The sequence below is a fragment of the Ambystoma mexicanum genome, chromosome 7p, assembly GCF_040938575.1.
Source record: "Ambystoma mexicanum isolate Mex_15411 chromosome 7p, UKY_AmexF1_1, whole genome shotgun sequence".
Lineage (NCBI taxonomy): Eukaryota > Metazoa > Chordata > Amphibia > Caudata > Ambystomatidae > Ambystoma > Ambystoma mexicanum.
Genome location: NC_090939.1, coordinates 268,767,884 through 268,793,570, shown reverse-complemented (window position 1 = coordinate 268,793,570; position 25,687 = coordinate 268,767,884). Strand labels below are relative to the sequence as shown.

Here is a 25,687-nt window from a genome sequence, read left to right as displayed (position 1 = left end):
TGAGTTTAAGAAGAAGTAAACCGCCACGCAAACTGCCAAGTCCTTTGCCATCCTGACAAAACCATGTGAGAAATCCATCCCTCAATCCTAGGGTAGGACCAAGTTCAAACCCTGCACTTACTCCCCATCCCCTTCCTCCATACTGCATGGGCTACCCTTCCTAAAGACGGGAGATGGAACCTTTTTCACCAGAAAAACCTTCTTCCCCTTTAAATTTAGAGGCGCGCGGGTGTGCGGCCCTGGGAGCATGCGCTAACCTGACTTTGCCCACCGGCGCCACACCTCAGTCCCCTTTTCCAAATCGACAGGAACAAGCCTATTTTACCAGCACTCCTGGGTTTGGCGCTGCCATGTAATTCCACATGCTCTTCCCCGGATTCTTCTTCTTCTTTCTTTTTGTCTTTTCTGTGTCATTCAGGTACCTGGTCCTCCGGCCTCACGCTCCTACCCGGCTCATGTCGATTTCGGCAGGCTTCAGCAGGTGTCCAGCCTGCGAGGGGGTCTTCCCTACGTCCGACCCCCACGCTCTTTGCCTCCGCTGCCTTGGCCCCGACCACGGCTGGGAAGGTTGTACTGCGTGCGACGCACTGACTCCACGCGCACTGAAGAACAGACTAGTTAGGTGGAGGCATCTCTTCGAAAGGTTGCCTCCAGAGGACTTGAAGAACTTCGTCAGACAGAGATCGAGGCCCAAAGGAGGGTCGCTATTTTCCATCGCACCCAGTAAGGGCGACTCCTTCCCAAGGGGGAAGAACCTCTCACGTTCGTGTACCAGCACACACACCGAGGCTAGTCCAGCTACCGGCCTCACGGCCGAGGGATCATCAGACCCTTCCGGAATCAGTGCTGAGGGACTGCAAGGTTCTTTTACCGGGTGTACACCCGAGGGCCTACATGCTAGTACTGGCTCATTGTCTGAGGGGGCGCCTGCACGCAGCACTACCGGCGATACCGCCGAGGGCAATAGGCCTTCCAGGCCTAGACCTGAGGTGCAGGGTAGGTCTCTTGCTCCACCACCAAGAGTCTTGGAGGAGGCTGGGCCCAGGGAGCCATGCACCAGCTCGACAAAATGGTCGCCAGGCCAGACAACATGGCCGCTCGTCCGCGCTCATCCGATGCCACTCCTAGGAACAGAGCAGGCGGGTGAACCAGTTTCAAGGTGGGACTGGTGTCAACCAGGTATTTGGCCTAAAGTTTATCCATCATTGGTGCAGGGCAGGTTTCCCCTGCAACCTAGGCAGAGTGTGCTCTGGCCCCAGCAGCCCCCAGCCACCCCATCAATATCTCCTGCCACCTCTTCAGCCTCCGAATACAGGTTCTTCGAAAGGTTCCTGTCACTGATGCGAACCCTTCCGATGGTGGCCATCCTGCGGGATGCAGTCAGGGACTTGTTCCCTCCGGTCACCCCACCGGCGCCCATAGTCATTCCTCCCATGGCTCTGGCGCCAAAGGCCCCAGCACAGCCCCCGCTGCCCCTGCCGGCCCCTTTGATTCCGGCTCCCCTGCCTCCAACAGTTCAGGCGGTTCCAAAACAGCCTCAGCAGCAGCATCCGGCTCCGGTCCCCACACCACAGCCGACAGCGCCCATCACTCCCTCCACCCGCACTGGACCAGCAGGACACAGAGGAGGAGGAGGACCTTGACACGCTGTCGTCAGCGAAGGCCTTCCATGACAGGCTTGCTGGTTTGGCAGAATATTTGGGGCTTCCTCAGCCCGAGGTAGAGCAGCCAGAGGAGGGGATCTTGGCAGAAGTCCTCACCCTATGACCCCCTACCAAAACAGGTATCCCGATGCAGAAAGACATTGCGGCCTTGGCAGAGAAGGGGTGGCTCAGGCCGCACTCTGCCCAACCTGTCAATAAACACCTGGATGCCAAATTTAGACCGACTGAGGCGGATACACTCTTGCATTCGGCACACCCTCAGCTGCATTCTTCGGTGATTGCTGCGGCATCACTCCACTCGTCCGCGGCCACCTCGTCCTATGTGCTGCTAGGCAAGGAGGAGAATATCTTGGAGGCGTACAGGAAGAAACTGTACTCCAATTACTTCTTGCACCTGCATCAATCCAACGCGAATGCTAAGCTAGCAGCCGCTAACCAGAGGCTTTGGCGGGAAATAGACTTCCTTCCAGAACTTCCAGTTCAGAGCCAGGCACGCTTCAAGGGGACTCTAGGAGAAGCCAAGCTGTTGCGCAGGACATCCTCCCTTGCCTTGAAGCGCTTTGAAACACATTGTGTATAGGCGCTATATAAATAAATTATCATATCATATCACAGTGGCCCACTTCGATACCTCTGGCTGGGCCATCTGCATCGTCACGGACATATGAAGGACGGCCTGGCTTTGGGCTACTAAATGTAACTCTGATATCCTGGAACGCATATTGGACCTTCCATTTGAGGGTAATGACCTCTTCAACTCTACGACCGACGATGAATTAGATCAAAAGAAAACCAGCTCGCAAACTGCAAAGTCTTTATTTATCCTAACCAAGGCCACACCCAGGGCGTACACCCAGTCGCATCAACGCTCTGACAGAGGGGCGGTCGTTCGGCAGGTTCTGGGGCAACCTGACCGTTCCCCCAGTCAGCCCCGGCTCAAGCAACAAAAAGGGGGAGGGCAAGGTCTTCTTCCAGTCCCCCTCCTCAGCAGCAGCCTCAGAAGGAACGAAAGCATGACGCGTCCCTTCAGGTCCACGTGTCTCCAGTGGGGGGCCGGCTTGCCTCTCGCGTGAAATTTTGGCACCAGAACTTTGCGGACCCCTGGATCCTCTTTGTAGTATCCTCGGGGTACTGCCTACCAGTCCCTTCTCCTCCTCCTTCCTCCACTCCCACAGATTGGGATAGCAACTCGGTTGACGGAGATCTGGTCGCTCGTTGAGAGCTAGGCAGGGGACGAAGTCCCAGCCTCCCAGAGAGGATTGGGCTTTCATTCCAGGATTTTTGCCATACAAAAGAAGAACCAGGCTGGCCTGAGAGTTGTGTTGGACCTTCCCACCCACAGCCTCTCCCTCCCTCTTCAGAAATTCAAGATGGTAATGCCAGCACTCATTCCGGAGACGCTAGACAGGGTTGACTGGATGTGCTCCCTGGATCTGAAGGACGCCTATCTACATGTCTCGATTTGGCAGCCACATCGCTCCTTCCTGCGCTTCAGGATCATGGGCTGCCATTTCCAGTACACGGTGCTACCCTTTGGCCTCAACTCGGCCCCCAGGATATTTACTAGACTCATGAATGTGGTGGCAGCCCTCCTCAGGGCCACCACATCTACCCGTACCTGGACAACTGGCTCGTCGGGGTCGAGATCTCAGAAGGGGGTTATTGTCTCGGGGGGATAGCTCAGGGGCAACGTGCTCGCCTTGGAAGCAAGACGACACAGAGCACCACAGGTTTGATCCTCATGTCCGTGCTTAGAAACCTCTGGGTATTAAGCACGTTATAAATAACCTATCATATCATACACATACTTCCTCCGCACTTATGAACACTCTCCACGACCTGAGGTTTACGATCAACCTCAAGACGTCGCAGCTGCAGCCTACACAGAGCCTCACCTTCCTGGGCCTCATCTGGGATTCCAGCTCTGAGAGGATCTTTCCCTCAGAGCACAAGATCACGGCTATCAAGTGAGCCACTGCGCACTTCCTTACCAGAGCAGTGACCTCGACCTGGTGGTACCAACACTTACTGGGTATCATGGCAGCGGTCCTCCTGGCCTTGCCGCTCATGACTCAGGATGAGGAGATTACAGCTGCACTTCGCAGCCTCATGGAATCGGGAGAGGGGCTTCCAAGCGGAGCTTATCAGCAGGGCCCCGGCTCCCTTGGCTACACATTGCAGATTCGGTGGGAAGGCATGACAGCCTATGCTTTTCCTTCCACACCCCTTATCCACAGGGTAATCCGCAAGATAAAGGAAGCTCGTCACCTCAGCATCATTCTGATAGCTTCATGGTGGCTGGCGAGACTGTTGTTCTCCGAACTGCTGAGCCTCACGGACAGACCACCATTCACCTTCCGCTGAGTCCAGCACATCTCTTGTCCCAGCAAGGGGGCAGGGTCCTCCACCCGCTCCGCAGAAGTTACCCCTCGAAACGTGGTTCCTGAGCAGGTCACCCTCAGGCCCCTGAGCCTCTCCCAAGCTAACTTAGAGATCATTCAGGGTGCAAGGAGCAAGGCTACCAGGAACCAATACAGGAGTAAATGGACTAGGTTCTGTCATTGGGCAGACTCTAAGGAGATCAACCCCTTTATGTACACACTGGATGATGTGCTCTCCTTTTTGGCACACCTTGCTCACACACGTGTACAAGTGGACACCTGTTGCACCTATCCGGCAGCCATAGGGGCCACGCAGGAGTGAAGTCAGTTGCCCAGGAAGCATCGCACCTTTGCTGATTTGATCTAACCTTCATCATGACACCGAGCAGAAGGGATCAATCGTCCACTTTGCTTATGTAGCACCACTAATTCCAATCAGTCAGTCCTTGGTGCAGCTCTACTACATCACAATTCCGTAGAACTCATCTTTTCGTTCCTGAAGGAAGCAAGAAAGTCTTGTGGGCGTTTAGCGATTAACCCTTTTACTGCCTGGGAAATCACAGAAGTATTTCCTGGAGTGGGACCAAGCCCTGCCAGAATTTGCCCACTGGTTTTGAGTAGACAACCGCCAGGCAGTGATTGAATGTGACTACATCTGAGGAAATTTCTGTATTACATACCACTCCTCCAAAATAATAACCACATATGAACATCTACCAGGGGTATAAAGGATTCACTGTTGATACTGAAGAAATCATTGTCCTGAAGATGGCCCAAAATCTTAGAGTTAAAAGACACTAGGGATAGTGTCTAATGTATTAAAAGCATTACCACCCTAATTGCAAGGTGGCGTAAAGAGTGGTAATTAGTCTCGTTGTTGCACACATCCTTGTTCACTTTTAGCTCCCTTTGAATACTGATCCCCCATTAACAAAAAAGTGGGAACTTACCTGATTGAGGTAAAGCCATAGGGGCCTACAGAAAGTCAGACGAGGAAGTCTTCTCTTCCTCCAACACAATAGTCAAGAGACATCTGGCAGCCTTGTCCAGGCTCTACCCGCCCATCAAGAGGCCACACACTGTGTGGGACCTCAATGTGGTGTTGAGCGCCCTGCCGCACAAGCCCTTTGAGCCAAAGGCGTCCGCGGACATCAGGCTGGTCACCATTAAGACAACTTTGTTGATGGGCCTCACCTCCGCTCGCAGAATCAGCGAGATCCAGGCTCTGGTGGCTTCAGAGCCCTATACCACTTTCCACAGGGATAAGTTGGTCCTGTGGACACACCCGGCGTTCCTACCTAAGGTACCATCTGCTTTCCATCTTAACGAGGAAATAGTCTTGCCTACGTTTTTGCTGACCCCAAGGATGAGGCTCAGAGAGTCTTGCACTGTCTGAACGGCAGGCACGCTCTGAAATTTCATTTGCACAGGACCATGGGCTTCTGCAAGTCGGACGCACTTTTTGTCACCTTCGGTGGGCTCCAGTCCCGGGTATCGGGCATCCAAGGCTTCTATTGCACGGTGGATGGTTGCTGCCATCAAGGAGGCATACGACGGACAGCGCAAGCTGCTGCCAGCTAACATGCACGCTCACGCTGTCAGAGCCAAGGCTACAGCCATCGCCTTCCAGCGGCAGGTGCCGTGGCAGGTCATAAGCAGGGCGGTCACCTGGGCCACCCCTTAGGCTTTCTGCAAGCATTACTGTTTGAACGCCGGCTCTAGGTCAGACGCGGCCTTCGGACAGGCGGTTCTAAGGAACCTGTTTGCTTAAGGAGGGTCCACTCTCCACCCTGGAGCTGCATTCAGTTGTAATCGCCCATGCGTTATCGCGGAAAGGGGACGGGACGTAAGAGTAATTACAAGTTACTTAACATATTAGTCCCCTTTCCTCCATACGTCCCGCCATCCACCCCCCTAATAATACTGGTGTCATTAGGCAATGTTAAATATTGTGGACGCGTCAATGGGGACTGAGGTGTGCTGCCGGTGGGCAGAGTCAGGGTAGCACATGTGCACATGGCCGCACCCCCACGCGCCTCTAAATTTAAAGGGGATGAAGGTTTTCCTGGTGAAAAAGGTTCCGTCTCCCATCCCTAGGAAGGGACGCCCATGCAGTATAGAGGGAAGGTGACTCGTTGGTCACTACGGTGAGTAACTTGTAATTTCTCCAGCTTCAGGGGGTTCAGAGGCTGCGGTATTCGGAGGCCTGACAGGTCGCCCAGTGACAACAGAAGGAAGCAGCAGAGGACCTCCTCTGCCCCTGCCTCTGATGCCAAGAAGCAGTGACGTGCGGGTCAGGGAACACAGCTCTCCTATGTGGGGCCGTTTGGCTCTGTCCCAGGACACCCGGAAGTGTCTTTTCAGCAACCCGAAGGTTCTAACCATAGTCTCCACGGGCTTCAGTCTTCCTCTACCTCTACTATTCTCTCCTCCTCTTTGTCAGATTGGGTCCCTGGCTCTTTTACGGTAGTTCCTTTCACTGTTAGGCAGAATCTAGTGCAGTTCCGTTAGGGAGCACTACACCAGATTAGTAGAAGCCCACCAAACGGACGAACAAAGGATCCCCGACCTGGGTTAGGATTGTAGAGAAAGACATGAGAAAGAAGTTATATTAAAGTTCTGGCAAATAAAACCTACCGGAGCAAAGTTAATATTAAAATGCACCGGCGGTATGTTAGAGGCGTAGCCTCGAACAATGGAAAATCCCATAGGGAAATATTCACGGTCGAATATTTATGGTAGTAACCACTGCCACCAGCCAGAAACATTTGAGAGAGGTACTGTAGGGTACACTCTCGTAAATGAACATAGGGGAAAACCTATTAACCCCTTCCAGTAACTCCATAGTAAAATGGGTTGTACTGGTTTTAGTTCATAGGATTTGACTAGTAAAGTCAATGGGGACTTTACATGCCCTGGGAGAAGGTAGTCAGTCCCAGGGTATGGAGTCTGGGGGTCGCTACGACACCCCTGTGTCACTGCACTGAGGGTGCTGTGTAACACATGTGAATAAAGATGGTTCCTATAGGGGAGAGAAAATCCCATAGGCATTAAACACAAAAGTAGCCTAGAACACACATAGCAAAAATGCCTAAGAGTGGGAAAAAGAGCCTCACTCTTAGCAGGTAAAAAGAAACAAACCCTTCAAATCCAGCAAATCTGCTGGGGGACTCTATATGTAAGGGAAATTAGCCATCGAATGAGAATTCTCCCTAACATTAGCTCTTGGAGATGCAGGCGATAGAACCAGTTCCTCTTGTAGACCAGGGTAGTCCTGGACCTGTCATTTCTAAATATGTCTTTACTGCTGGAACGCTTAAAGATGAATACTCCTGTGCACATAGCCCAGTCTCTGTGTGCAGGGGACTGGATGTGTTCCCTGGACCTCAAAGATACATACCTGCATGTACCCATATATCAACCACATTGGAAGTTTCTGTGGTTCACGATTCTGTTGTATTACTTCCAGTAGAAGGTACTGCCCTTCGGCCTGAACTCTGCCCCTCTAGTCTTCAGAAAGTTGATGAATGCAGTGGTGGGCCTTCTCCGCTTGGAGAGCCATCATCTATACCCTTATGTGGACGACTGGCTGGTGAGGGGGTGGTCACCCGAAGGGTTGGTGCACTCCTGCCAGAGATTGACGGATACCTTTCATCAGCTGGGGTTTTCCCTTCACCTGGAGGAAGTCTCAGTTCAGCCCGTCTCAGGAACTGGTCTTCCTAGGGGTACATTGGAACACTACCGTTCAGCGGGTGTTGCCCACGCCCAAGAGGCTTATGTCCCTCCGCAAGGCAGTGGGGCACTTTCTGGCCAACTCGACCACCTCAGCATGGTGGTTCCAGCACATTCTGGGCCTGATGACTGTGCAGCACGCCCATCTCAAGATGAGGTGCCATCCGCTCCAATTGGCGGCCAACTGGGATCAGGAGACGAGGTCTGTCCGACAGGTTCCAATACCACCGCTTATTTTGCCCGGTCTTCGCTGGTGGCTGATGGATGCAAATGTTTCAGTGGTGGCCCCCTTCACCTGGCAGGAGCCTACCCTGGTGGTGATGACTGACTCATCTTACAGGCTGGGGGGCTACTCTCGAGGGCTATGTGATTCATGGAGCATGGTCGAGTAGGAAGCCCTCCTACATACCAATCTGCTCGAGCTCAGGGCAGCGGGCCTTGCCCTCAAGGCGTTTTTTGTCCCTAATCAGGGATAAGTCAGTTCTGGTCAGGACCGACTGTTAGGGAGAATTCTCATTCAATGGCTAATATCCCTTACCTAGCGAGTCCCTCAGCAGCTTTGCTGGATTTCTGGAGTTTATTTCTTTCACTTGGTAAGAGTGTGAGCTTTTACTCCACTCTTACCCATGTTTTGCAATGTGTATTTCATCTGTTTTTGTGATTATGGGCTCTGGAGTACATCGCTTCAGTAGCCCCCTTCATTTGTGTGTCACACAGCACCTTCAGTGCAGTGGCACAGGGTTGTCTTTTAGACTTCCCACCGACTCCATTTCTGGGGGTGACTACTGTCCCCCAGAAAAGGGTAAAGTTGCCATTAACTTTACTTAGTCATTTAACCACAGATCCAGTACACCCCATCTTACATGGAGTACTGGAAGGGGTTAATCCTTAGCCCTTTTTTATCTGTACCTCTTAGAGCATTGTTTCGCTCTTTTAACATTTAGACTTGGCTGGTGGCAGTGGTACTACCCTAACTTTTCTACCACGATTATACTATATAAACGTGGTATTGTTGTAGGGTATTGTATTAGCCTCGAACATAAACCCGTTGTAGGGTATTGTATTAGCCTTGAACATAAACCCGTTTGACCAAATCGTCTTTCTTTTGGCTCCGGTTGGGTTTATTCGCCATTTCTTTTTGTTAAAGTCCTTCTTGTGTTTTACTTTGTGCGGCAAACTAGGTTCGCCTTCTTTGTTCACTGTCTTTTGGCGGACTTCTGCCCAGAAGCCCTCCTCAAGGCGCCAGGGTGTCTAGGTGGGCTGATTGTGAGGGAGGGGTGAAGTCATCCCCTGCACAGGGTATCCTAGGAAACCCAAATCGCACTTTGCCATGATTGGCTGAGGTGGTTGTCTGGGCTGGACAAAACCCCCTGCTTCGTGATTGACAGCCAGGCTGTGTGAATGGGGGATTTTCGCAGGACTCTTGGGTTGGAAGTCAGAGTCACCACTGGAACTACAAGGAACCGAAGAGAAGCGGAGAATAAGTCGGCTGCTGCAACTATCCCGTCCCGGTGAAGCCCTGCTGCAGTCCTAAGCTATCTACCCTTCGACGACCAGAGAAGATCCAGTCCGGAGTCTTCTACCCTTGAGCCTGGTGGGGATAACCAGCTCATCTTCTATAGCCAGAGGATCCTCTTTGTGGTCGAAATCGCTGCACACTGCTAGTGGTCCGGATAGCCACCTGAAGAGCCTCTCCTGTTTTTAAGGAGCGCACCTTTTATTCACTGTCGCTGCTGCCGGCCTCAGCCCTGAGTGGTGCAGACCCCTCCAGACGTCCTCCTTCTTGCCGAAGCTCCAGGAACAGTGGGTCTGCAGGAAACCACCAGGAACAACTGCCGTGGCACCAGCTTCTTCATTGAATAAGGTACTATGTACTGCTTGAGGAAATCAGGTGAATCCCTTTTTTCTCCTCCTTCAAGGCGTGTCCTCATCTTCCCTCCTTCTTATAACTTTTGCTTCCTCCATTGACAATAACTAAGTACTCCTGGCTACGTTGAATCTTGAACTGCCCGACTGTGTGATCCTCGACAACAGGAACCCGGTTCCACTTGACACTGGCTCCGGCCTATTGACTCTTGAATTTCTGTCCATGAGTGTTCTGATTCTGTCTGCCTTGACAAAAGTATTGCCTATGATTTTTGCCCCCAACTCTCTCTGGGTAACTCAGGTGCTAAGTGTGTTTTTGCCCCGGTAACATTTCTTGCCGCAGATACACGTTTCTTTAGTAAGACCGAACTGTCATTACTGTCAAAAGTGATCGCATATGTATTCCCGGTAACGTGTTTTCTTTCACAACACCGGTCCGTTAAAACATAGGGTACTTACCTTGAAGTAATACCGTACAAAGTGAATTGGTTGGTTGTAGTATATTTTACGTGTGGTTTTGAATTAATAGAAGTGTTGTGTTTATAACAAACGGTTTAAAAGTAAATGTACTTATATTTTTTACCTGAAACCTTGAGTCAGTGTTTGCTTGAGTCACAGTAATTGTGGTCCCTTTGTGTAATCTCTGCTACTGCTCATATACTCTTGAGATAAGCCTGGCTGCTCCGCTACTGCTACCACTTTAACATAGTAGTACAGGCTTGTACCAAAGGTAAAACTTGTATTACCACTTGTAGTCTTAATTGTGTGTAGTGGTCCCTAAGGGCACTACACAGGATTCTGCCTAACACCAACCATTCTACTTCACTATTTTACCTTAACAAGCAGGGGGCACCCATTCCCCCCATCCCCTGCATGGAGACGGTTTTGATCTGGGAATGGGTCCTTAAAGAGAGGATTTGGATCTCTGCAGTCCACCTGCCGGGGGACAGCTATGCCGAAGCGGATCAGCTGAGTCGCTTTGGGTTCAACACCTACGAGTGGGAGTTGCTCAACGACTCCTTGATGCCCCTGCTCCAGCGTTGGGGGTTCGCGCTCCTGGCCTTATTTGCATCTTCCTGAATGCCAAGTGGCCCCAGTTTACCTCAGGGGCAGGTCAGGGTAGGGAGTCACTGGGAGACACCTTCCAGATATTCTGGCACAGCCGCAGGTGATATGCATTCCCAGCAAGTTCTGGGCTTCCGTGGGCTGCAGCCTCATCCTGGTTGCCCCCCACTGACCTTGGAGACCCTGGGTTTCAGATCTACTGCAGCATGCGTTTTCGGCAGCCAACCCGGTGCTTAAGGCCCACTTTAAGGGGTTGTCTGGGCATTTTCCTCCGGTGCATAGGCCACATCCGGTCTGGGACCTCAATGTGGTTCTTGCAGCTTTTCAACACATGCCTTTTGAGCCAATGGCCTCTGTGGACATTAGCTTGGTGACGCTGAAAACGGTTTTATTGGTGGTTGTCACCTCTGCGTGCAGGCTTAGTGAGCTGCAAGCGTTGTCTTCGTGCCCTTCACCACGTTTCACAACGACATGGTAATCTTGTGCACTCAACCAAACTTCTTGCCCAAGGCAGTCTCTCTGTTCCATCAGAATCAAGCGATCTGCCTGCGGTGTTCTTCCCGAACCCACCGTCGGAGGTAGAGAGGACCCTACATTCCTTTGACCTCAAGAGAGTTCTCAAGTTTGATTTCTCCCGGAACTAAATTCTGCAGGAAGTCTGAGGCGTTGTTTGTGACTTTTAGGGGCTCTTCCAAGGCTTCCATCGCCCGTTGGATGGTCCAGGCCATTTCAGAGGCCTATATGACCATGGGCAAACTTGTTCCTGAAAGTATTCATGCCCATGCGGTCGGAGCTAAGGCCCCGGCCGTCGTGTTTCTGAGACATGCTTCCTGAGATGTCATCAGCAAGGCAGCTACTTGGGCCACACTGTTGGCCTCCTGTAAGCACTATTTGCTGGACCCCAGTTCCAGGCGCGATGCAGTGTTTGGTCAGGCGTTTCATCCTAAATATGAGGCATGTTGTCACAGCTCCAGCCTATGTTTTTTCTTTTTTCATTTCTTTGTTTTTTTAACAAAGTGTAACAAACAATCATCGGTTTATCATTGCAATATGCTTAATTCCAAAGAACGTTCCCCTTCCCTCCCAACCCCCCCCCCAATCCCCCTCCGAGACCACAGTTCAATCCTCAGTCCTCTTTGGGCCGTGTGCCGGGCCAGGACTATATGTACTGTCCGAGGCGTTGTCTGGCGCCGCTGGGTGGAGCAATGGTACAGTTAACGCTACCCAACGGAGTAGTTCCTCGCTGGAGTCCAGTCTCTGGATCTGAATTGCTGTTTCCCATGCAGCAGTCTCAGCGGGTATCCATCTTTTGAGGTCTCCCCACCAAAGTGCCTCGCTCAAGCCTCTGGCGCTTTTCCATCTCATGGCTATGCGTCTTTTCGCCGTTATGTATATCAGGTCTCTGAGTTTATTTAGGGGCTTGTGCTTACTGCTTCGCTTGTATCTTCCCAATATGCAAGCTGCTGGCTCGTGAACTTGCACTTCAATCTCTGCGTTTGCCACCCTTTACTTCACCTGGGCCCAAAACCCCCAAATCACCGGACAGCCCCAGAACATGTGGGTCATTCCCACCTTCGGCTCGTTGCATTTGGGGCATGTCTGGATTGCAGCACCCTTGAACCTTGATATGGCTTCGGGTGTAATGTAAGCCCTGTTGGTGATGTATAGTTGGATGAGTTGTAGACAGGCATTTCTAGAGATTTTCTTGTGATGGTGGGTTATCTCCTCCCATGCTTTGTCTTCGAATTCCAGGCCTAGTTCAATCTCCCAATTTCCTTTTGCATTTGATTTCTTTCCTGGTCGTACCCTGCATCAAGGCTTTGTATAGTCTGGAGGTTTCATGGCCTCCCTCAGCGGTGTCTAGCATTATCCCAATGATCTCGTTTTCTATGACCTGGCCGGTAGCCTCCGGCCATCTGTTCTTTATCGCCTGTATTACTGCTCTGTGGAGCAAAAACTGGCCTGTGGGTAGACCTGTGGCCTCGCTGAGTTCAGTGAATGACATAAGCGCCTGTTCCTGAGTAAGGTCTCCCAGTACTGCCACACCGCAGGGTTCCCACTGGGTAAGTGTTTATATTTGGCCCCATGAAAGTTTTGCCATGATTGCCACAATGGGAATCTGCAGAGAGAACGGGTCCGTTGACCCCACTGTTCTGCAGGTCCGCTTCCAGAGCTAGGTCCCAAGCTTAAACAGGTATGGGTAATGTCGCAGGGCCCCCTTCTCGACCCATAGTAAGTCTGAGTAACAGTCGGGGCAGGGCTGGTTGGAGAAGTCGGGTGTCTGTGGTGGTCGCATTGGCCATCCATTGCATCACGTGCCTCAGTTGACTTGCCAGGTAGTATAGCTCAAAGTTAGGGACTTTCAATGCACCCCTCTCGTAGGGTCTTTGGAGAATTTCCAGCGCCACCCTATGCCTACTTCCCTGCCATAGGAATCCCCTACAGAGTTTGTTTATGTCTCTGAAGAATGAGGGGGGGTGTTAAAGGGGACGTTGGTGAAGTAGTGCAGTAATCGGGGGAGTGCCACCATTTTGAGGAGACCCGCCCGCCCAGCCACCGAGAGAGGGAGCTTACCCCATAATTCCATAGATTTCACAAGGAAGTCTTTGGCCCTGACCGTGTTGAATGTGTTCAGTGCTTGGATTTCGGTGTATGGTGATACCCAAGTATCAAAAGGATGTCACCTGCCATTTAAGTTCTCAGGGGGGGGGGGGGTGTAGGGATCTGTGTTCGTTACTGTACAATGCAGGTAGGGGTTAGAGGCAAGATTTGTCTTTGTTAATCTGGATCCCCGTATGTCTATGGAAGCCATCTAAAGTCTCTAAAATGTAGGGCAAAAGGTGCTCGGGGTTATACAGGTACAGCAGCGTGTCATCTGCGTAGATGGAGACGAGGTGAGTCACCCCGTTTATTTCAATGCCCCCGTCTCCGTATTCCTGCCGGAGATATGGGGCTACGGGCTCCGCAGCGATAATATATAACATTGGGGACAGTGGGCATCCCTTCCGGGTGCCTCTGTGGAGAGACCACTTATCAGAATATGTTTTCGTTAGTGCGCACCCTAGCGGTGGGATTGGTATAGATCAATTGGGTCCATTTTAGAAAGGCGGGTCCAATCCCCATCGTGACCATGGTAGCATATAAAAAATTCCCATCTCACCGAATCGAAGGCCTTGGTGGCGTCTAGTGACGCAACTGCATATTTCTGAGGCCCTCGCTCCGTGCTGTATATGATGTGATGTAACCTGCGCAGGTTCTCAGTGATCGAGTGCCCCGGCACGTAGCCAGTCTGGTCTTGGTGGATCAGCAGGGGGGATCACACTGCGCAATCTATTTGCAAGGAGGGCAGTTAGTATCTTGCTATCTACGTTTAACCTGGAAAGTGGCCTATATGACCCGCAGTCCGCCCATCCTTCACAGGCTTCAGTAAGGGGATTATTATGGCTTCTCTCATGGAGTCTGGAAGGGCACCGCGATCGTAAGCCTCATTGAATACTTGTGCTAGCAGTGGGGCAAGGGTTTCCTTGTATGACTTATAGAATTCCCCGGGTAGGCCATCCGTGCCCTGTGCTTTCTCAGATGGTAAAGATCTAATTATTACCATTACTTCGTCTGGGGTAATTGGGTCGTCTAGGGCTTCGGCCAACTGTGCATCTAATTTGGGTAGCTCTATGCTGTCCAGGACGTCCTCAATCTCCGTGTCAGTGGGGGGCGGTTTCTTGGAATAGAGGCCACGATAGAACTCGGAGAAGACAGAGTTCATCTCTGCTTGGGTATGCGCAGTGGTGCCATCAGGTTTGAGTATGTGGCAAATGGGTGTCCTGGGGGTTTCCCTCTTATAGAGCCAAGCTAATAATCTACCGGGTTTATCACCCAGAGCGTGAGTTCTTTCAGTGTGCTTTGCATAACTCAATTTCCCCAAAGATTCCCAGTGTGATAGACAGGATTGTCGCAGTTTGGTTATTTTTTGTAGATGTTCTGGGGCCGAGTCAGCCCTGCTCTCAAGCTCTCCTAGTTCTTTTTCCCCACCCTCTAGGGAGGTTATGATGGATTTTGGGGCACCCCCCACCACAGCAATCATCTCTCCCCTCATAACTACCTTGTACGCCTCCCATGCTGTGCTGATATGTTCTACGCTGTCTAGGTTGTTTTGCCAAAATTCTTCAGTACTGTCCCTTATATGTTCGCGGAAGGCTGTGTCAAGCAAGGCCTCAGCCCTAGGTCTCCACGTAGGTACCGGGGGTCTGGGCGGGTATACCTCCCAGGTGGCCAACATGGGGCAGTGGTCTGACAGCACTCTAGGCAAAAAGTGTGCGTCCCTGCACATGGTTTGTTGCCCCTGACTAACAAAGATGTAGTCCAACCTAGTGTGGACATTGTGTGGCGGGGAGAAGTAGTATTCGTGTTTTATTAGGGTTCTGTTCCCTCCACAGGTCACAGAGTGACAGCTGACATACTAATTTAGACAGTATTTTGGCAGGGGGCTGGGGGGATGGGCGGCAATGCTTGGTGTCTGACCTGTCTTTGAGGGGGTCTAGAGTGCAATTGTGGTCCCCCCCCCCTCAAATCATAATGCTGTCACCATGAGGGCTAAGTCGAGAATATAGGGAGTGGAAGAAAACAGTGGCGTCATGGTTAGGTGCCTAGGTGCTAATCAGGCATAGCTCCCTCCCTTCAATAGTACCATACACAAGTGCCATCCTGCCCTCATCATCTGTCTTGGTGCTCACTACCTTGAAGGGGATGGTTGGGTCGATCCAGATCAGGACCCCTCTAGCGTAGGAGTAGGAGGATCCAATCGGGGTCCCTCGCCATGTCTTGGCCAACGCTTCCAGTTTTTTCGCTGTAAGGTGTGTCTCCTGGAGCATAGCAATTCCGGCCTTACATCTTCGCAGGTATGCATGTATTCGGCGTTGTTTAACGAAGCTATTGATGCCTCTGAGGTTCCACGTCATAACCTTTATTCTGTCAGCCATGGGTGTCGTGCCGTCCGTCGCTCATTCCCGACCTCGTCTGAGGTCCTGCTGGTGATGTCAATTGTGGCGTTTTCCTGTGGTCTCGGTGTCTCTCGGTCAAAGTTCCCAACATTGGTGCTAACGCCCCGTTTCCCCTCCCCCCTTTAACTGCAAACTCCCCAAACATAGAACAGGTCCAACGAGGTTACCCTCGTTATGACAGTCCCGTTTCCGCTCCGTTGGACCATACATGGTCTTCGGGTGCTCTGCGGGTGGGTAAACGTACCCTAAAAGGAAACTCCTGGGGGTGGAGTGAACTCTGGCCCCGGTGTCTCGCTACAGAGGATCATATCAGCTGCATTTTAGGCATGGTCCATCTACTGATAAGCAGCTGCCTTTAAGAAAGGTTCTCCTGCATTCCTTGGGGGATGGCTCAATGCGGCTTTCGCCTCTTGTCTTCGATGTCGGGGAGCTGCAGCCCATCCATCCAGTCCCGGGCCTGAGCCGGGGTTATCGAACAGGTGGGTTCATTTGAACCTGGAAGGTATACTCAGGATAAATCGCGATCTCAGCAGAGGTCCTCTGGATCTGGCCACCTGATCGTGAATAAGCTAGTATGACCTCTTGGTCCCTGTAGTTCAGCACTTTTGCTATCATGGGCCTGGGTGTGCTGCCTGGTGGCGGTTTCTTAGCGAGTGGGCCCTATGGAGAAGCCTTGCGACAGCTTTTCTGTGCCGATTTCTTGCAGCAGGAGGTTCTCTACATAGTGGGGTCAGGGCCAGGCCAAGGAATCTAATGTTTTTCGGGCGAGCCCGCCCTTCTGCCTCCTCATCTCTATCCTCTAAGTTCTTGACTCTTTGCTGGAGGCCATCCACGTCGTGAAGGAGCTGGGTTTTTGCTTCTGTATTTTCGCGGAGCTGCGTCTCCATCGTTGCGGTTCTACTAGCCAAGGAGCGGAGGTCCTGGCGGAGGAGGCCCAGATCCGTGGCCACGGCATCGATTTTGTTTACTTTTGTTGCTTGGAACAACTTGATGGCCTCAAGGAGCTGGGTGTTGCTGGGTTCGGCCGCCGCTTCGGCGGGATCAGATCTCTTCAACGCAGTTGCCATATCTGGACCCTCAGGGTCGGAGAGCTCTTTGGAGCTCTTTGATCGGTTGTCTGCTCCGGCCTCAGGCCGGGTCAGTATGTGGTAATGCGTTGAGCAGGCGCTATCTTGAGGATCCAGAGGGCGTATTTTGTCTACCTCCGGATTCACATGCAGGTCGTGGCCCACAGGAGTAGTATACCATGCGGGGTAAGGTTCAATGAATATGCGGTTTAACTCGGCGTTCCCCTATGTGTGGTAAGGCACCATATCTTGATTCCTGTGCCTATTGTGTCGCCTAGGGAGAGGGGTGTCTTGCAGGCTGGGATGCAATTTATGTATTGTCTGCAAATGGCATCCGCAGCTCCAATGTCATCCGATGCGACGGGGATAGGAGTGCAAGGCCTGCGTCTGATTGCCGGTATATGGCGTGAGGGGAGAATCTTATAAAGGGCCTTTCACCAGTGTGGCTCGGTGCCACGTATCCAGACTGGTGGGTTCTCCGCCTCAGCCGCCCCTGTCCTTCGGTGTGGTCTATCACTGCCCCCTGTGCCTCTGGCAGGAGGGGGAGCCAGAGGCCCTCCTGGAGGGGCGGCCCGCGTCCCAGCCTGTTAGGCAGAATCCTGTGCAGTTCCCTTGGGGAACACTGCAAAAAGATTAAGACTATAGGAGTAAGCAGTAAACCCAATTGGTAGCAGTCTGCACCACCCAGATTTACCTGGTAGCTGTGGCTGAGCAGTCAGACTTCTCTCAAGAAGAGTAGGGCAGTATATAGAGTATACACAATAGGGCTAAAAACACAGTAGATCAAACAAATACTGACCAGAGCTTTGTATAAAAAGTATATAATTATTTATTTAAAACACCCTTTAGGCAATATACTAGCACTCTAAATCGAAAGCAAGTTAAAACACAGTTGGGTAAAGTATATACACCTCCCTTGATAACTATCAGACAAGTCAGAGTTAAAACACCACGATTTGTTAAACAGATGTGAGCGCATAACCTGATGGCACTCCAATAGTTCAGTTAAAGGGAGAGAAAAAGGCAGAGCATAGAAATAAAACAGGTCCCAACACTTTTAGGAGTTCTCAGCAAGGGAATAAAGGCAGTAAGTACTGTAGAACCAAAGTTCATAGGCCAGGCCCACTTTAAAGCGAAATGTGCCCAGGATCACACGGTTTAAAATGCAATAAAAGTCTTTGCAGAATGTTCAAAAGAGGTTGGGGTGATTCAAGAAGGTAAAGGTAGAAGGTCTGGGGCCAACCCAGTTGCCAACCCAGTTGGCAAGCCAAGGATTTAAGGGTCACCTTGGGCAAACCGAAGAAAGGGAGGCCAGGCAGAACGCAGTACTTTGAGTGAGGAAGCTCCAGCGGTGGCAGTTGTTCCTGGCAGTGGTTGCAGTTCATCGTTTCGACCAGGGGAAGAGAGGATCTCGTCGAGGAGGAAACGTGGAGTCGTTGCACTGCACAGGGATGAAACCAGCCGTGGAGTTCGTCGATAAAAGGTGCGTTCCTTTTATTCGCGGTCAAAGTGGTGAAGCTTGGCTATCCGGCCGCCGTGGTGCTTGGCACGGACGATTCGACCAAGGGACGTCTTTGGAAGGCGAAAGGGGTGGACTGGTTGGTCCCACCAGCTCAGAGGAAGAAGACTCGTCCAGCAGAAGATCTTCTCTTGTCGTCGGGAAAGTGGTGAGGTAGTTGCAGCAGGGATTCACCGGTGGTGTCGTCGTTGCAGATGGCTCAGCTTCTTCCCTCTTCGGATTCTTAGGTCCTGTTGGCGACTTCTGAAGTTCCAGTCCCAAAGGTCCTGCCTTTATGCAGAAAAACCCCATTCATCAGCCTAGCTGTCCATCACACATGCTAAGTGGTGAGCCGGTCGGCTCACCACTGGGCCAATCAGAGTAGAGTGTGACTTGGGTTGCCGAGGCAACGCAGTCCGGGGTGCCAATTCCCCCCTCCACTCCTCCTGTGGAACCCGGACAGAGTGGCACCATTTGGAGGGCTTCTGTGGAGAAGCCCGCTAAAAAGTGGAACAAAGGGCTCGACCTTGCTCAGAGTTACAGAGACGGACATGAACGCCATTTTAGAAAAGAGTTCTGGCAAAAAGACCCAACCGTTATTAAACCGGCGGTATCTTTAACATAGCACCAAAAAGTGGTGCGTTTAAAATCAATGGGAAAATCCCATAGAGAATATTCCGGTGGAACATTTCGCATGGTAACCACTGCCACCAGCCAGAAACTCGACAAGGGGGGACTGGACAGTGCCCCCTTGAAAACAGACCCAGGGGCAATATAATTAACCCCTTCCAGTACTTCCACAATATGATGGTAGGTACTGGTTCTGTTCACAATTTAGGACTAGTAAAGTCAATGGTGACTTTACATGCCCTGGGAGACAGTAGTCAGTCCCAGGGTATGGAGTCTATGTTTGGGGGTCACTATGACACCCCTGTGTTACTGCACAGAGGGTGCTGTGTAATACACACAGAAAAAAAATAGATGATACCCTATGGAGCAGAAAGAAAACCCCATAAACACACAAAGTCAAAGACATACCACAAGTCATGCCTAAAAGTGGGAGAAAGAGTCTCGCTCTTAGCAGGAGAAAAAAAACAAACCCCAAAAAGTCCAGAAAAGCTGCTGGGGACTCACTAGGATTGGGAAATTAGCCTTATAAGAGAATTCTCCCTAACACAGTCAGGGGCCCGTTCAGGTCTTGTTGTTCGTATTGCAAGTCTCAGCTCCCCGCGCCCGCTTCCTCCTCTAGGGCCTCGAGGCTATTGGAGGCACGCGGGCAGCGCTTGTGATACGGCCTCAGCCAGGTGATTTGTGTCCTCTGCCCAGCGGCAGGACGTGGCGCAGGGGGGGGTGGGGCAGCGGGTCGTCTGCGCCCAGCTCGGCGTGCAGACCTCTAATCAAGTCCCCCCGCTCACCTCGTCAGGCTGGCTCGCTCCTGGTCCCAGCTCGTCTCAACTCCTCGCAGCGGGGCTGGTAGGCACCTCCCACATCCTCCGGGCGTGCGTGTGTCCCGGCAGCCCGCCTGCGGCAGGCCGGGCACAGCGCCGCCGATGCTCCCTCCTACAGCTGCGCACCCAGCCCGACAGGACCCACTCGGGACGGGACTTCAAAGCTCACTTCTTCCGCACGCATCTAAGGCAGTCCCGTTCGATCTTGTGGGCGAATATGCGGGTCAGTTGATTCGTGGTCTGTTTGACAGGCGCTGGGCTCCGGGGGATCAGTGCACGGAAGCTGCCATCTTGTCATCCGTTCCGGCAATTTTCCAGCGGGCAGCGTTGCGGGTCTTTTGGGCTTTCTCCGACGTGTGAGAAGAGTCGTGAAGCTTCTCGTTGGCGTCGGCAGCAGGCGTAGTAGTTTGCAGGGTCTGTAGGTTTCTCAGAGCCTTAGGAGACAGCTTATGGATGGCACATCGAGCGGAGCACACCAGAGACACGTCCTTTCTACATGGTGGTTAGCCACGCCCCTTGCTCCAGCCTATGTTCTTGTTCAGTGGAATCGCCCACAAGGATGGAGGAAAGGGGACGGGACGGATTAGTAATTAAAGTTAACCACTAGAGTACTCCTAGTCCACTCCATACACCCCACCAACCTTCTCCTGCTAGTATGCCAAAGGCCAATATGTATAGGAGTAGCCAGGTATCTATGTGTTCGATGTGTTGAAAGGGGACTGACATGAGGCGCCCGAGGGTGGGCCTCAGCGGGGCCTTCCCACGCCCGAGGCTGCACCACTATACTAAATATCAAGGGCACGCTCAATTTTTCACTGCCAAACATTCTGTTACGTCCCCATATTGGGGACGTAATACACAGGAAAATCAAGCAGGCAGAGCCAGACACATTTGAGACCAATCTGTCATGCTACTATTAATGGGTAAACTGAATGTACTTATGATTTCAAACGCGCGCACAAAGCTAATGTTATGATATTTTACAGGACCAATTTAGATCTTGGCCATCTTGCTCAGTTCTTCGGTTCCATGAGTTCCATACTGAGGTACCGAGCTACAGTTATGGAAGAATTCAAGGAAATGGCTAGATTTACCCTAAATGAGTCAGTGTTTTCAAGTACGGACATCCTGATGCTTTTGCACAAGTGGAGCATAATTGAAAAGGACATGGAACTCCAAGGTGATCTGCATGCACTGGCTGAAAGATTCAAGGTTACGGAACTGCTAAGTAAGTACTTGAAGGGCAACTCTTTGTGTGTGTTGTTGGTTCTTTGCTTTACATTAAATTGCTTTAATATATTAAATTCTCACCTCCTGGAGTTGGTCCCTTTTATATTAAGGATTTAATTCTAAAAGCATTGATGGCAAATGTCTTTGGTTGTTTTTCCTTTCTATATCCTGCTTTGATTCCCTCTTGCTATGTTTTTCCTACTTGCATATCCACTTTCAGGTTCGTTGGCTTGTTGTATATCTCGGTTCCTTTTGTCGCTATACGTGTTTTTCCTCTTTTCTTTACCTTGTACGTTTTCCTAAAAGTGTTTGCTTGCATATCAGTTTTCCTTTATCTCCCTTTACGTTTTGTTTCATCTGTGTCGTTTAAGCACATCCACTTTAAATATGTAATTATTCCCTCATTGTTTGTGTTTCTGTTGTTGTGATTTGCTGAAAAGTAAGATTGTGTGTCCTTCTGTTGCAGTGGGTAGCCTCTGCTCTCACTGTCATGCAAATAGTCCCAGATGTTCCAAGCTTGACAAGAGCTGCATTTATTTTGCTAAATTTCTGTTTGAAGTGTGTGCCTGTTTTGTGTTTAATAATGTCATAATTGTTATAAGTTGTGATTGTGCGACTTTTGCATCTATACTTTATCTCATGACATTTATGGCAGGCATTTGAAGCTGCCAGGGATATGACAGCCAAACCACATCACCTTTTGTCAATACCTGTTGTATTTGATAATGCTGAAATGAAATAACCACCATCACTCGCAGTAATAACTTCACCCTTCACAATGCATTGTAAAGCCTGGTGTGACGTGTCAAGATTTCTTGTTTATGACTAGTCCACTACATAGGTAATTTTAAAGTGAAGTTTATGGCATGTACTCACTTATGCAAATTACATTGCTACGTCAGGAGGCATTCCAAACATCATTTTTGATTAACATTCAGAAGACGACAAGGCAGAGAAATTATGCTTGTATGAGGCAGAGAAGCATCTCCTGGAGCCTGGCCAACTGGTTATCTTTTTATCTTTTTTTTTTTAAAACAATTTGTATTAATTTCAACTTGAATACCATACAATGTAACAGCAAGGGTGCATTTCAGTTCTCATATTTGGTTCCATGTCATCTTCTCCCTCCCCAACTGCCTATCGGCCCCTGAGCCTACTTAACCCTTCAATCGCGGCCCAAACAGTGTGGCAACTAAATGTTTCCAGGCTGTTAGCGTATCCACTTCGTCTTCGTCTTCCCCTCCCCTGTTCACTGCTTCACCCCTGTCATGCCTGCGCCATGGGCGCATACATTGGCGATCAATATGGACAAATTGTTATTCATTTATCTACAGAAAACTCTTTGATCAACCGCTATTCACTATTTGGACTTTATTTCCCATTTGCAAGACTTTGGTGCTTTTTTATTTTTCTCAAAAAACTACACTTACCATAATGCACTTGGCTAGAACCATCTATTCCTGGCTATTCCTATTTTTCTTCATCAGAACTACAATCCCCAGAAGCCCTAGGGATTTGCTCTGCTTCCACCAGCTCAGGAACAGAGATGGAGGTGGTCGATTGTCTGCAGGTGTGCTGAGCCAGGTGCAACCAATTAGACTGCCTCTGTGCTGGGCTGGGCAGTATAAAGGCTGCTGCCTGCGAGAGCTCAGTCTCTTGCATTGAGAGTCCTTCCGGCACCTTTTTGCTTTGAGCTACAAACTTTGTATGCTGTTTCCTGCTTTTACCTGCTTTTTGTTCCAGTGCCCTGGCGGTCTCCAGCCTTGCAGCTGATCAAGCTCTGCTGCCTTCTACCTTCCGCCCTGGGCATTTTGGGCTCTCCGCCTCAGCCCTGCTCCTCTGGGCGTCCTGCCTTGCAGCCTGCTACACCCTGCTGCCTACAGCCCTAGCCTTGTGAGCTCCCTGCCTCAGCCCTGCTCTTCCAGGCTCCTGCCTTACAGCTGATCACGCTCTGCTGCCTTCCAGCCTCCGCCCTTGCCCTGCCGGGCTCTCTACATTGTAGCCGATCACGCTCTGCTGCCTTCCAGCCTCCGCCCTTGCCTTGCCGGGCTCTCTACTTTGCAGCTGATCACGCTCTGCTGCTTTCCAGCCTCAGCCCTTGTCCTCTGGGCTCCCTGCTCTGCAGCCTGCCTCACTCTGGCTGCCAACAGCCCTTGTCCTCTGGGCTCCCTGCTCTGCAGCCTGCCTCACTCCGGCTGCCTACAGCCCTTGTCCTCTGGGCTTCCTACTTTGCAGTTTATCACGCTCCGCTGCCTACTACCTACCTTTTTCCGCTGGGTTCTCGGCCTAGCAGTCCTCTACAGTCCTCTGCAACCTTCTACGGTCAGCGGCCCTGCTCCTCAGGGCTCACTCCTTGCTGCCCGGCCCTTCTGGGTTGCTTGCCGTGCAGCCTGCTTACTCTGCTGCCCTAAGCCCTTTCCCTCTGGGCTCTCTACCTTACAGCCCTGCTCCTGTGGGCTTGCTCATTGCTTTCCTGCTCCTCTGAGCTCTCGACCTTGTTCCTTACGGTCCTCTGCTATCCAATCCTGTTACACGACTTTCCCTTCATTTCCTTCTGATAGTTTGCTATCAACCTCCTTTTCCTGGATTTGTCTGCAAGTATCTTCTCTTGTACTGTTTGTAGACCCTTTTGTACAGAGCTTGTCTGTTGGTTCCCATCAGTCAACCTCTGCCCCTTCCCTTGTCTCGTTTCTACATTACAGACACCCATAGCTGCTGTTCCAAGCCATGAGCAAACAGCGTGGGCCTCTGTTATAGCAAACTGTGCAGAAGGCTAGAGTTTTTCCTAAGGTTCGTGGAATACTCTTTTCCTATATCTGCATACACCCCAAGAGGGAATTAATTCTGTACCTTTTTCCTTGCTACTCTTGCCTACTCTTCGTTCTCTTTCCTTTCAGCTGTGTGTGTACTTATCTGTCCACTTTATTTTGGCACAACTACCCAAACCCTTTCTGGGTGTCCTGTGCCACTCTTAATAGAGTGCCATCCTTGACAACCCCAAACTACTGTTTCAGTCCATCTCTTGAGATCACACCACCATGCCTCTACTTATCGGTCTATTACTCACCTTCCAGCCCATCACTATCCTGCATTTAGCCAATATATATGCCAGGTCTTTACGTTTACTCACATGTTTAAGTTTACGCGGCCTGGGGAACCCCCATACCACACACGCCCTCAGGGAGTCAACTTCCAAATGTATCTCCTTCTCCGCCAAGCGGTGAGCTACCTCCCTCACGAACCTCCTTATTTCAGAGCATGCCCAGAACATATGCACCAGACCCGCATCCTTCTCTCCACATTTTGGACATGTCTGTATCCCGGCATTCTTAAACTTAGCTATCTTCCTTGGGGTCATGTATCCACTATGGGTAACATATAACTCGATTTGTTGCAGCCTCACGTTCCTCGATACTTTCTTATGGTAACCTTGTGCCCTGACCTTCAGCCCATCTCCCATCTGTTATCCAGCCTCTTCTTCCCAGTCTTTACTCGTCTGTACGACCTCTTTTCCAACCGTAGACATTACTAGCTCATATATCCGGGAGACCCCATGGCCTCCATCCGACATATCATAAAAAGTTTCTATGGGGGGCGCTGTTGCGCACAACAAGATGGCCGCCTGCTAGTGGAGCTCCGGACAGGAAGAGCACTACAAACTTATTAAACACCGGCTAACGGCATCTACTCTGCTCCATATCGGTGGGGCCCACCTATAAGCTTCACCGCTGCAACCCTGAGAGGTTTCATCTTCCACCGCCGAGGACTGCGCATGCGATTGAAGCGGGACTGCGGGGGCTCGCCTCGGGCCGTGTCGCGGCTCCGGCGCCTGCGACTTTCCCTTCACCCGAGTGTGTGGTGCTGCGGCCTGCTGTGGGGGAGGGGTGCTGCAGCCCTCCTCGGCGACCCGGCTCTCCCGGCCGGGTGGCCGCCCTACATCGCTTCTACGGGCGCCTGTGCCCCTCCAAGAGGACCCTGCTGCACCCTGCTGGTGCCCCTTTCTGCGTGTTCCGGTGGCGCTGAGCCCGGATGTCATGATGCCTACCTCCAAGGAGCCAGGTCCGACCCAGCAACCCCAGAGGCAGGCATCATTCCCCCCAGGGAAGCGCCAGCGGGCCCAAGCTGGGGCCCTTTGGACACAGTCCTGGCGCCTTAGGCGCCGGGCACATGTTGGACCCCTGTCCTGGCCCCATCTTCAGCAGCGATCATCCGGATCCGCAGCCACTTCCCAGAGCCTAGAGAGAAAAAGACAAGAACACAAGGTGAGAGAAGGAAGGGAATAGGAAAAGCTCAGTTTCCTTCTAAGACTTACCTGTTGGGTCATTCCCATTTCATTTCGGGTCCTGCCGCTTCCTGGCATTCCGGACCCCGGCCCCTATGGGGAAAAAAGACAAGGACATTGAGCGAATGCAAAGACATTACCCGAACGCTCATCCAGAACTTACCTATCATTTACTGGAACTGCACGTTTCACTTCGGGTCGGCGCCATATCTCCGGCATTCCGAACCCCGGCCCCTAAGGGGAAAAAGACATAAGCGTTAGCGCTTGCTGCAATAAGACAATGAACATTATTATTAAGCTTGAACTTTTGAACTTGCTACAGAACTCTTACAGCGCCTTACCTGAATAGTCAAGCTTATTGGAACTCCCATCAAACCTCAATCCAGTGAAGTAACTGGGTTTCAACGCGCCCCTGCATCAGAAGCAGTTTGGAGAACTCATCCTTCCAGACCCTAAG

General features: G+C 51.3%; 1 protein-coding gene across 1 annotated transcript in view; it reads left to right on the top strand.

Annotated features, from left to right (window-relative positions):
- URB1 (URB1 ribosome biogenesis homolog) overlaps positions 1 to 25,687 on the top strand; it is a 2,274,827-nt gene that overhangs the window by 2,129,798 nt on the left and 119,342 nt on the right. The window contains exon 37 of the mRNA XM_069636341.1: positions 20,705 to 20,946. Within this exon, the coding sequence (XP_069492442.1) occupies positions 20,705 to 20,946 (242 nt within the window). The remainder of the gene's footprint in view (positions 1 to 20,704; positions 20,947 to 25,687) is intronic.